Source organism: Rhinoraja longicauda, chromosome 9 (genome assembly GCF_053455715.1).
Source record: "Rhinoraja longicauda isolate Sanriku21f chromosome 9, sRhiLon1.1, whole genome shotgun sequence".
Classification (NCBI taxonomy): domain Eukaryota; kingdom Metazoa; phylum Chordata; class Chondrichthyes; order Rajiformes; family Arhynchobatidae; genus Rhinoraja; species Rhinoraja longicauda.
This window is the reverse complement of record NC_135961.1, coordinates 7,553,685-7,566,061: the sequence shown is the minus strand read 5'-3', so window position 1 is coordinate 7,566,061 and position 12,377 is coordinate 7,553,685. Positions and strand designations below refer to the sequence as shown.

General features: G+C 43.0%; 1 protein-coding gene across 1 annotated transcript in view; it reads left to right on the top strand.

Moving 5' to 3' along the window:
* Positions 1-12,377, top strand: part of rel (v-rel avian reticuloendotheliosis viral oncogene homolog) — a 54,099-nt gene that overhangs the window by 36,165 nt on the left and 5,557 nt on the right. Inside the window, exons 6-10 of the mRNA XM_078404757.1 lie at positions 1,259-1,399; positions 4,117-4,221; positions 6,839-7,054; positions 10,401-10,472; positions 12,235-12,327. Of these exons, the coding sequence (XP_078260883.1) occupies positions 1,259-1,399; positions 4,117-4,221; positions 6,839-7,054; positions 10,401-10,472; positions 12,235-12,327 (627 nt within the window). The remainder of the gene's footprint in view (positions 1-1,258; positions 1,400-4,116; positions 4,222-6,838; positions 7,055-10,400; positions 10,473-12,234; positions 12,328-12,377) is intronic.

The window sequence follows — 12,377 nt, the reverse complement described above, 5'->3', positions numbered from 1 at the left end:
CTAACCTTTTTGGATTTAAAACCAATTGACGTTAGCAGAAGGTGTTCCTCTTCTTGCGTAGATTGGTTTGGAACAAAAACCAAAAGATACATTAAGGGTGTGTATCAGCATTGCCTACTCTCGAGTGGGGGTGGAATGACTTCACTATGATAAATTTTGTATTTTAGTGGATGCATTATTTCAAAAAGGAAGTGTAGCCTCATTTATGGTTTGACCTTATCAGTTCTGCTACATGGTTGTGAGGCATAGATATGGCTGGATAGCTTTGGGTGTCAGTTGACGTCAATGAATCATGTGGAGGTGGTGATCGTTACCAAGCTGAGGGGGCTAATGTTGCTGGAGTATTATTTCACTATTCCGCAATTAGTTCTTTTAAAAGGGCAGCTCATTAATCTTAGCAGGATAGAAAACATACAATGTTTAGTTATATTATAACATATTCATAAGTAGAATCTACTTTAAAGTCACAAACTATTCCTTCAGTTCTCGACGTGTAAGTGTTTGAAAAATATTTGAACAAAGCTGCCCAGAGTATATGATCAGATTTGTCTTGTTTCCTTTCTGGGTGGCATGGTGGCGCAGCGGTAGAGTTGCTTCCTGGCAGCGCTAGAGACCTGGGTTCGATCCTGACTATGGGTGCTGTCTGTACGGAGTTTGTACGTTCTCCCCGTGACCCCATGGGTTTTTCCTGGGTGCTCCGGTTTCCTCCTACATTCCAAAGACGTACAGATTTGTAGGTTAATCGGCTTTGGTAAAGATTGTAAATCGTCCCCAGTGTGTGTAGGGTAGTACTCGTGTATGGGGATTGCTGGTCAGTGTAGACTCGGTAGGCCGAAGGGCCTGTTTTCGCGCTGTATCTCCAAACTAAACAAAACCAAACTTTTCTGCTAAAATTAGTCATTTGATTCAAATGGTCCAAAATAAAACAAAACTGAAAATGACAATCTTTATTTGTCATGTAAGGAATTTTACTTTGTGTCAGAATATCATCACAACACCATGAAACACTTAACTGATGGAGTAAACAGTAAGGTCAGTCAGCATCTCAGGAGGAGATGGACAGGTGATGTTTCAGGTCAGGACCAAGCAGAAACATTAGGTATCCATGTTCTTGAGAGATGCTGCCTAACCCGCTGAGTTACTCCAGCACTTTGTGTCCTTTTTGTGTAATTGGAGCATCTCCAGATCCTTGTTTCTATACAATGAACCAGTTAGCAGTTTGAGAATAATATGAAGATTAAAGTTTTCATTCATTCAGTTCCACAGGAACAGCTGCTTCAGATCGAGACCTATGACCTGAACGTGGTGAGGTTGTGCTTCCAGGTGTTTCTTCCCGATCAACATGGCAGCTTCACAAGAGCTCTTCCACCAGTTGTTTCCAACCCTATATTTGACAACAGTGAGTTTCAAACGTCCAGAATGCCAAATCACCTTGCCTTTGCATTTACCATAGAATAAACATGTTAACTTTGGGATGACTTTCAGCTTTTGCATTGGTTACTGAGATGATCTTTGGACTAATAGTGTAAGAAAATAACTGCAGATGCTGGTACAAATCGAAGGTATTTATTCACAAAATGCTGGAGTAACTCAGCAGGTCAGGCAGCATCTCAGGAGAGAAGGAATGGGTGACGCTTCGGGTCGAGTCCCTTCTTCACTGAAGAAGGGTCTCGACCCGAAACGTCACCCATTCCTTCTCTCCTGGAATGCTGCCTGACCTGCTGAGTTACTCCAGCATTTTGTGAATAAATACCTGATCTTTGGACGAAATCTTCCGTTTCCTTTTCATAGCCAACTCATGCCAGCTTTTGCTGATCTCCCGAGATAGACACAAAAAGCTTGAGTAACGCAGCGGGATAGGCTGAACCTCTGGATAGAAGGAATGGGTGACCTTTTGGGTCGAGACCCTTCTTCAGACTGACAAAACGTTACCCATTCCTTCTCTCCAGAGATGCTGCCTGCCCCGTTGAGCTACTCGAGCATTTTGTGTCTATCTTCGTTGTAAACCAGCGTCAGCAGTTCCTTCCCACACATTTCATCTGCCGATCTCCTGTTGCAACTCCCATCCATTTACTGCTTGATATCTCTTGATTTAACAATCATATCATATACATACAGCCGGAAACAGGCCTTTTCGGCCCTCCAAGTCCGTGCCGCCCAGTGATCCCCGTACATTAACATTATCCTACACCCACTAGGGACAATTTTTACATTTACCCAGCCAATTAACCTGCACACTTCAATTTAAACTTTGTAAACCAGGAGTTAACTAAAACTCTTCTAATTTACATCAAAACCAATTCATTAATACCCCTGTATTTGCTCTGTTTCACTGGCTTCTGGTTAACCAAGGCCTGTCTAGAAAATCAAAACCCCATACATTAAAATATTTTTTTCACCTGCCAGTCTTAACACTCTTTGATCGATCTGTGTTTTGATAATTCTGGTCTCTTGATCAATATTTGGTGCTATTGCCAATAACTGTGAAAGCACTAATTACTAATAACCTTTCCTAACAAATTATGCTCACCCTGCCTTTGAATTTGCTTAGTTGGATAATATAGATGTGGTTAAGTGAGAACTGTGCATTTTGTGACCATTGAAGTAAGAACAGCACTCTTGGAAATGTATAACTCGTTTGAAAGCCCTTCAGCCCACCATATTAATGCCGACCACCAGATATTAATCTGTACTAATTCCATTTACTAGCAATTCATCCGGCAGCAGAACAAAAAATAAAAGTTTGATATCATAAGGCCTACTACGATCATAAGATCATAAGCCGTTGGAGCAGAATTAGGCCATTCAGCCCCATTAAGTCTGCTCTGCCATTCGATCATGGCTGGTGTGTTTTTACGTCATAAATCACAACCCCATTCTCCTGGCTTCACCCTGTAACCTTTGACTCCCTTACTACTTAAGAACCTATCAATCTCCGCATTCAAAATACCCAATGACCTTGGCCTCCACTGCCATCCACGGCAATAGGTTCCACAGATTCACCACCCTCTGGCTAAAAAGGTTCCTCCTCATCTCCGTTCTGAAGGTATGTCCTTTTATTCTAAGACCTCTGGTCTTAGACTCCCCCACTACTGGAAACATCCTCTCCACATCCACTCTAACTAGGTCTTTCATTATTCGGAAGGTGCCAATGAAATCTCATCCTCGTCCTTAACCCCCTCATCCTTTTAAACGCCAGTAAGTGCGGGGCCAGGGCCATTATAGGCTCATCATATGTTAACCCATTTATCCCTGGGTCACTCTTGTAAACCTCCTCTGGATCCTTTCCAATGCCAGCACATCCTTCCTCAGAGTTTTGGCCCAAAACTGCTCACAATATTCCAAATGTGGTCTGACCAGCGCCTCAGTATTACATCCTTGCTTTTATATTCTAGTCCTCTCAAAATGAATGCCAACATTGTATTTGCCTCTCTTACTACTGGCTCAACCTGCAAATGAACCTTTTGGGAGTCCAGCAACAGCACCCCCTTCGCTTTCTGAATCCTCTCCCCATTTAGAAAATAGTCTATGCCGTTTTTTCCCTACTACCACAGTGCATGACCACACTCTTTGCTATGCTGCATTATATTTAGACAATAGACAATAGGTGCAGGAGGAGGCCATTCGGCCCTTCGAGCCAGCATCACCATTCAATGTGATCATGGCTGATCATTCTCAATCAGTACCCCGTTCCTGCCTTCTCCCCATACCCCCTGACTCCGCTATCCTTAAGAGCTCTATCTAGCTCTCTCTTGCCACTTATTTGCCCGCGCTCTCAACCGGTCCGAGTTCTTCTGCAGACATCCTGTTTCCTGAACCCACCTGCCCCTGCATCTATCTATCTTTGTATCATCTGAAAACCTGGCCACAAAGCCAACAACTCCATCATCCGGATCATTGACATAAACCGTGAAATGTAGCGACCCAACACCAACCGACCGCTGCTGCGACTTCTTACATTGTTTTGGTTTTTGGCAACATTTATCGAGTTACTTGTTTGTCATTTGCATTAATATTACCTTGAAATGAAAGGAATACATGAATCTGCAAAATTCTCTTGTACATTCTTTATCATTAAGTAGCCACTGCATATTTAAATGCATTTCTGATTTACAGGAGCACCAAACACGGCAGAATTGAAAATGTGTCGTGTCAATAAGAACACTGGAACTGTTAAGGGAGGAGATGAAATTTTTCTATTGTGTGACAAGGTTCAAAAAGGTAAATCATTACCCCTTAGATTTTCAAGTTAATGTATTTCTGCAGTTTGTTACAAATATGATTGCTGAGAAGAATGGTTAGGCAGTTTTTAAAATGCATCCCCTCCACCATCACTTGAACTTACTTTTTCACCTCTTCTAGGAAATTTCAAAATGTACTACTGTAGCTGAACCAGGAGTATCATTATACTGGTGCATGGGGCATTGCTATTGATTAAAACTAGCTAATTTAAATTTGTTTGATGTATTTAAAGCAGAATTGAAATGGTCGTAATTTCTCATTAGGTCAAAATAATTGGGTGTTGCTCAAAGTGTAGAGAGTCATTCCTCTTACACAGATAAGGTCACGTGAACGGAGTAGAACTAGGCCATTCAACCCATCAAGTCTACTCTGCCATTCCACCATGTCTGATCTATCTCTCCCTCCTAACCCAATTCTCCTGCCTTCTCCCCATAACCCCTGACACCCGTACCACTCAAGAATCTATCTATCTCTCCCTTAAAATATCCATTGATTTGGCCTCCACGGCATTCTGTGGCAAAGAATTCCACAGATTCACCACCCTCTGACTAAATAAATTCCTCCTCATCTCCTTCCTAAAGGAACGTCCTTTAATTCTGAGGTTATGACCTCTGGTCCTAGACTTTCCCACTAGTGGATACATCCTCTCCACATCCACTCTATCTATGCCTTTCACTATTCTGTACATTTCAATGAGGTCCCCCCTCATCCTTCTAAACTCCAGCGAGTACAGGCCCAGTGCCGACCAACGCTCATCGTGTGTTACAGCATGGGAATAGGTCATTTACAGGAGTGATTTCATTCAATAATTCTTTAATGGGGTAGATTCCCTCCAATTTACTTATACCACAGTTGTAATTGCTTATCCTAAAAATCGCAGTAACATCTCAGAAATGAGCCCTTTTACATCATGATGCCCACTGTTGTGAGAATTCTCTAAATTTGCACATTAATGAAAGATACAGTTGAAGTTGGACCTGTGACTGATAATGTATTTGTTTGGCAACACAATAAAGGCTTTGGATGGTACTAAAAAGATTAATGCCACCTTGAATATTACATTGATATCGCAACAGCTTTATAGTCCAGTATCTGTTTGGTTACTTTAATCCCAGAGTTTCAAGAGCCTGACAAGCTCAATTGCAAAATAAATTATTAATTCTGAGTTTCAGGCTGGGGGATAAACTGAACATGGTGAGCTCTCCCTTTCTTGAAATGTTGCAAGATAACAGTAGCAGTAAAGTGCTTAAACATGGGCAATGCAAAATGTTTTTTTATAATCTGTCACTGCACATCTGCATTGTTTAAATGCAGTTGGCGTTTTGTTTCTGTGACTTCTAGCTAGCTATGTAGATAGATAGATATAGATAGATAGATAGATAGATAGATAGATGGATGGATAGATAGATAGATAGATAGATAGATAGATAGATAGATAGATAGATAGATAGATAGATAGATAGATAGATAGATAGATAGATAGATAGATAGATAGAAACTTTATTTTCACATGTGACACGTCATAGTGAAATTCTTTGTTTTGCATACCATAGCCAAGGTATGCAAAGAGTCGCCACGTAAAGGGCGCCAACAAAGTTACAAAGTATTTATTGTAGTCCCCAATGGTCCCTCTTTATTCTTGACGGCCCCCCACGCCGGGTCCCTCCTTGTTCCCGGCGGCGTGAGCTGTTCCGACAACCGGCACCCACCGCGGGCCCATCCTTGGCCGCCTGCTGTCGGGTCCTCCTTTGGACGGCTCTGCGGCAAGCACCGGGAGCTTTCGATGGGCTTTGTCGTCACTCCAACCTCGTTCTCAGTGGTTGTTCGCAGGTCCTTCATCGCTCTCGCGGTGTGGTGTCTCCTGTGGGTGAGCCGGGCCTACTGGGTGGGTCCGGTGTCTCCTGTGGGTGGGCCGGGCCTACTGGGCGGGTCCGGTGTCTCCTGTGGGTGGGCCGGGCCTACTGGGCAGGCCCGGTGTCTCCTGTGGGTGAGCCGGGCCAAATAGAGCACTCGCCAGGAACACTCCAACTATTATTGGTTTCAACTAAGATATTATTGGGTATCCAATTATGTTTTGCGGCACGGTGGCGCAGCAGTAGAGTTGCTGCCTTACAGCGAATGCAGCGCCGGAGACTCAGGTTCGATCCTGACTATGTGCGCCGTCTGTACGGAGTTTGTACGTTCTCCCCGTGACCTGCGTGGGTTTTCTCCGAGATCTTTGGTTTCCTCCCACACTCCAAAGACGTACAGGTATGTAGGTTAATTGGCTGGGCAAATGCAAAAATTGTCGCTAGTGGGTGTAGGATAGTGTTAGTGTGCGGGGATCGCTGGTTGGCGCGGACCCGGTGGGCCGAAGGGCCTGTTTCTGCGCTATATCTCTAAATATAAATCTAAATCCTAAACTCAACAAAGGAGTACTACCATGGTGGCAGATGAGAAGGGAAATATCTCTTACAAGGCCAATGTAAAAAAAGTCTCAGCGGTACAATACTATGTTTTAATGTTTCTATTAATCTCTTCTAAACTGTAATTTTTGAATGGATTTACAATTTGTTTGTGCATTATATTGACGAGGCTTGTGCATTTATATCCATAGATGACATTGAAGTCTGTTTCTTTACTCCTAACTGGGAGGCTAAAGGATCATTTTCCCAAGTTGATGTCCATCGGCAAGTCGCCATTGTTTTTCGAACACCAGCGTATTGCAAAACTGATATCACCGAGCCTGTATCAGTGAAGATGCAACTTCGCAGACCTTCGGATCAAGAAGTCAGTGAGCCTATGGAGTTCCGATACCTACCAGATGAAAGAGGTAGAGGCATAGATTCTCAGAATTACATAGCACTGAAACAGGCCCTTTGGCCCAACTCATCCATGCCGACCACAATGCCTATCCTGCAATTGCCCGGATTTGGCCCAAATGCTCCTAAGCCGTTCCTATCCATGAATATGTCCAAATGCCTTTCAGATTTATTTTTTTTAGATTTAGATTCTACAGCGCGGAAACAGGCCCTTTCGGCCCACCAAGTCCGCGCCGCCCAGCGATCCCCGCACACTAACACTATCCTACACACACCAGGGACAATTTTTTACATTTACCCAGTCAATTAACCTACAAACCTGCACGTCTTTGGAGTGTGGGAGGAAACCGAAGATCTCGGAGAAAACCCACGCAGGTCACGGGGAGAACGTACAAACTCCATACAGACGGCGCCCGTAGTCAGGATCGAACCTGAGTCTCCGGCGCTGCATTCGCTGTAAGGCAGCAACTCTACCGCTGCGCCACCGTGCCGCGCTTGTTGTAATTATACCAGCTTCCACCACCTGCTCTGGTTGTACACCTAGTACAATCTGCGTGAAAAATCTGTCCCTCAGATCCCTTCTATAACTTTTTGTCCTCATCTATTAACCCATGTCCTCTAGTTTTAGACTCCCCAATTTTCCGATAAAGGCCTCTCATCATTTCATCAGCATCTCCAATGTCACCCCTCAGCTCCCTTCACTTTAAGGAAAATACTCCCATCCAATCCAATCTCCCCTTATCACTCAAGATCTTCTGTCCAGACAACATTCATGTGAATCTTTACTGCACCCTCTATAGCTTAACCCCATCATTTCTCTAGCACGGCAACCAGACCAGACACAGTACTCGAAGTCTAGCCTCACCAAAGCTTTCCACAACTATAACATAACATTCTAATTCCAGTGCTCAATACTTCATCTGATGAAGGCACGTGTAGCATTTGCTTTCCTCACCACTCTGCCCTGCCATTTATTGTTTATGTTCTGATCTGATTTAGATTTAGAGATAGAGATTTAGAGACACAGCGCGGAAACAGGCCCTTCGGCCCACCGAGTCCGCGCCGCCCAGCGATCCCCGCACATTAACACTATCCTACACACACTAGGGACAATTTTTACATTTACCCAGTCAATTAACCTCCATTCCTGTACGTCTTTGGAGTGTGGGAGGAAACCGAAGATCTCGGAGAAAACCCACGCAGGTCACGGGAAGAACGTACAAACTCCGTACAGACGGCGCCCGTAGTCAGGATCGAACCTGAGTGTCTGGCGCTGCATTCGCTGTAAGGCAGCAACTCTACCGCTGCGCCACCGTGCTGCCATTTAAGTTCCCAACAAGCACAACCCGATTTCATCGAGTGTTCCTTTGCCCACCTCTGGAGTTGATCTGGATCTTGTTGTAACCGATGCCAACCTTCTTCACCATACCACCAGTTTTAGTGTCATCTGCAAACTTCCTAATCATACCATCTACATTCTATTTGCTTAAGTCCCTGCAGACCACACCCTCATCAATCCACGGTCTCTACCTCAAACAAAACTCAATCGAATGCATGAGACATGATACGTACTAACAGGTACTTACACAGTCATTAAACTAAAATGTCAATGGTTCAATGGGCTTTAGAGATACAGCATGGAAACGCCCTTTGGCCCACTGAGACTGTGCAGACCAGCGATCACCCCGCACACTAACACTATCCTACACAAAAGGGACAATTTACAATTTTACCAAAGTCAATTAACCTATAAACCTGTATGTCTTTGGAGTGTGGGAGGAAACCAAAGTACCCGGAGAAAATCCACACAGTCGCAGAGGAACCATACAAACTCTGTACAGACGACGCCCATGGTCAGGATTGAACCTGGGTCTCTGGCGCTGTAAGGCTGCAGCTCTACCGCTGTGCCACTGTGCCGCACTTAAACCATCTTATTCAGCTGTGGTTAGAAATTCAACGTTTGGAATCTAGGCTTTGAACTGTTACTAAAGTTTCAGAATGCTACATTTCTCTTCTCCATCACATGAAGGGTTTGAACTGTGTTGAGCCAACGAATTTTCATGCAAAGTTGAATCAAGTGTTGGCAAGTTATTTAACTTTGGAGAGCATCAAACCTGAACCTAATTATCATGGCAGATATATATTTTCCACTTTTCTTACATTGGTTGATTTTATATATCATAAAATAGGGAAACAGGCCGACTATTTTTGCCTACTATTCCTATGCAAATCAGATTAAACATCCCCACATTTCCATCAACTTTCCCCAGATTCAGTCACCAGGGGCCATTTACAATGTATAGCTTTGGGAATAATAATTCTTTAGGGAAGAGGTTGTTAGGTTAGGTTATTAGGTTTATTATTGTCACATGTATTGAGGTACAGTGAAAAGCTTTGCTTTGCATGTTATCCAGACAGACCAGATAATACTGTACATAAATACAATCAAGTCAAACCATGTACACTAGATAGAGCAAAGGGGAAGGAACAAAGTGCAGACGATAATTCTCAGCATTTGTAGCACGTCAGTCCCATAGACAAAGTGCGGGGATCGCTGGTCGGCGTGGACTCGGTGAACCAAAGGGCCTGTTTCCGCGCTGTATCTCTGAACTAAACTAAACTAAGCAAAGTCTGTAATGGGGAAGGGGTGAATTAGACTGTACCCTAAGTTATGGAAGGACCATTCAGAAGCTTGATAACAGAGGGGAAGAAGCTGTTCCTGTGTCTGGTGGTGTGTACTTTCAAGCTGCTGTACCTTCACCTGGACAGGAGCAGGGAGAAGAAGGAATGACCAGGGTGGGACACATCTTTGATTATGTTGGTCGCTTTTCCAAGGCAGTGTGAATTGTAGGTGGAGTCAATGGTGGGGAGTCTGGTCTGTGTGGTGGACCAGTGACACCTCTAACTCCCTAAAAGTTCTTGCAGATCTGTTCCCAAACCGAGCTGCAATACAACCCTTTGCTTGACCCGTTCCTGCCTGTCCCGCTGAGTTACTCCAGCATTTTGTGTCTACCTATGCAGGACCACTTGATGACAATTATAATGTCTGTAATTGCTGTAAACTGCTGAGAAAGACGCCGATCGTCCCTGCCTTTTCCTATTGTTACATTTTTATTTACTTATTTTACTGTTGATTGTGGTAATGATGGCTTTACCACAAAGACCCAGAATATTAATTAATTAATGTTCGGTGCTAGATTTTGTGTGGTGTCCATGTGAAGATGGTTTCCGTGTCAAACATACTTTATAAGGCCAAATTGTTCAAACCAGGGGAAGGCTTCAAAAAGTTCTGGATTTTTACTGATATCTTTCCGCTTGTTTAATTCCTTCAACTCTATTGTTTTTCTATTTGTACAGACAACTATTTTTCTGAAAAAAGAAAGAGGACAGCAGATGTTTTCCGAAAACTGACGCAGGATTGGGCAACAGGTGAGACCATGTTAAATACTTAACCCAAGTGTCTTGATTTCATTTCAGTTTGGGGGTGATGTTGGCCTGTGGATATCAGATCCCAGAAAAAGCCTAATTTTACAACCCCTTCTCAAACTGGCCTTTACCATTCAAATTTATGGTGAAAGTTCAGAACTGAACCATCGTACCATAACCAGAGGTGCTGAACTACTATCTACCTCTTTGATGACCCTCAGACTATCTTTGATCGGACTTTGCTGGCTTTACCTTGCACTAAACATTATCCCCTTATCATGCATCTGCACACTGTAAATGGATCGATTGTAATCGTGTATTGTCTTTCTGCTGACTGGTTAGCACGCAACAAAAGCTTTTCACTATACCTCGGTACACGCGACAATAAACTAAACAGAAACTAACTAAAGTTTCATGAACTGTTTTGAACTTGTTTTGCCTTGTTCTATAATTATGTGCTGATACAGAAACCAACACGTTTTGCTGTTGCTCAGCATTCTCGTGGCCTTTCGCCTGATGAAAATGGCTGAGTTATTATGAAGGTAGAGGAGGATTAAGAGGACGCACAATGCAATTAAAGAACTAAATCATCACAGATGATAAATGCAAATGTCTAAATTGCTGTCTACTTCAACTAAATAGTGGTGAACTCAAATAGAGATACATTCATTTAACATTGACAATTGCCTATTACAAGTTTTGATTTTTTAAACTTGAAACAAATGGTTTTCCCATTTTATATTTGTATAACACTAATCTATATTAATTTCATATTTTAATCCCCGTCAATGCAATTGGAGTTTTGCTAAGAAACAAATTGCTGGGCATTATAACAAAATGTGGTTATCTGCCTTTCAAACCACCAAGATTTGTTGAGGCACATACAACTTAGATACAGCGCGGAAACAGGCCCTTCGGCCCACCAGGTCCACACCGACCGGCGATCCATGGATATTAACACTGCCCTACACATACTAAGGACAATTTACACTTCTACAAAGCCAATTAACCTACAAGCCAGTATGGGTCTTTGGAGTGTGAGAGGAAACCGAAGATCTCAGAGAAAACACACGCGGTCACAGGGAGAACATACAAACTCCGTACAGATAGCACCCTTGTCGGGATCAAACCTGGGTCTCTAGCGCTGTAAGCGCTGTAAGGCAGCAACTCTCCCGCTGCATCACCGTGCTGCCCCAATTTCCAATTGGTATTTTCCCAACGAAAAAAAAGAAGGCAGCTTAATTTGGGATTCTGCCAATTTTGCCTGAGGAAAACTTCATTTGCCATGCCTTCGTACCCATAAAAGGGTGTCAGATCTTTTCTTGGCATCATGCTTTTCAGTAGTATGACTTGCACCAGTAATATACCATCAGAGAAACTGCAAAAAAGGTGCAACCTACTTTTAGATGTTTTGGTGACCAACAGGATTGTTAACCAATGTATAATGTTACTCTTAACAAAGGATATTTTCAAAAGAAACTAATGTTGTGCCAATTAGTGTCCTGGTGCATTCCTGCTCTCTGTTGAAAGTAACAAAGACACATGTGGTATGATCTAGTCTGTAAATATTCTGACGACATTCTGATACACAATTTGGATGTCATTCAAATGTATATCCATGAGTTATACAAAAGTGTTAACACTCTGCACGATAGGATCTACTCAGATGAACAGACAGCTACGTTAATGTCATTCTATAGCGTCTGCACATCAGGGAAGTTTCCAAATCCAACTGTAACCTGATGTTTATTTTCAAATTTCATAGATGTACAATTGGGCCAAAACCGACCAGACAAGATCTCTGTTGGTGTACCTTCCATGAGAAGACCGTATCTACCCTCAAATTCAATTAAACAAGGTAGGAGACCCGTGTCAATAAATGCACATATTTTGACTACACTGCAGTTA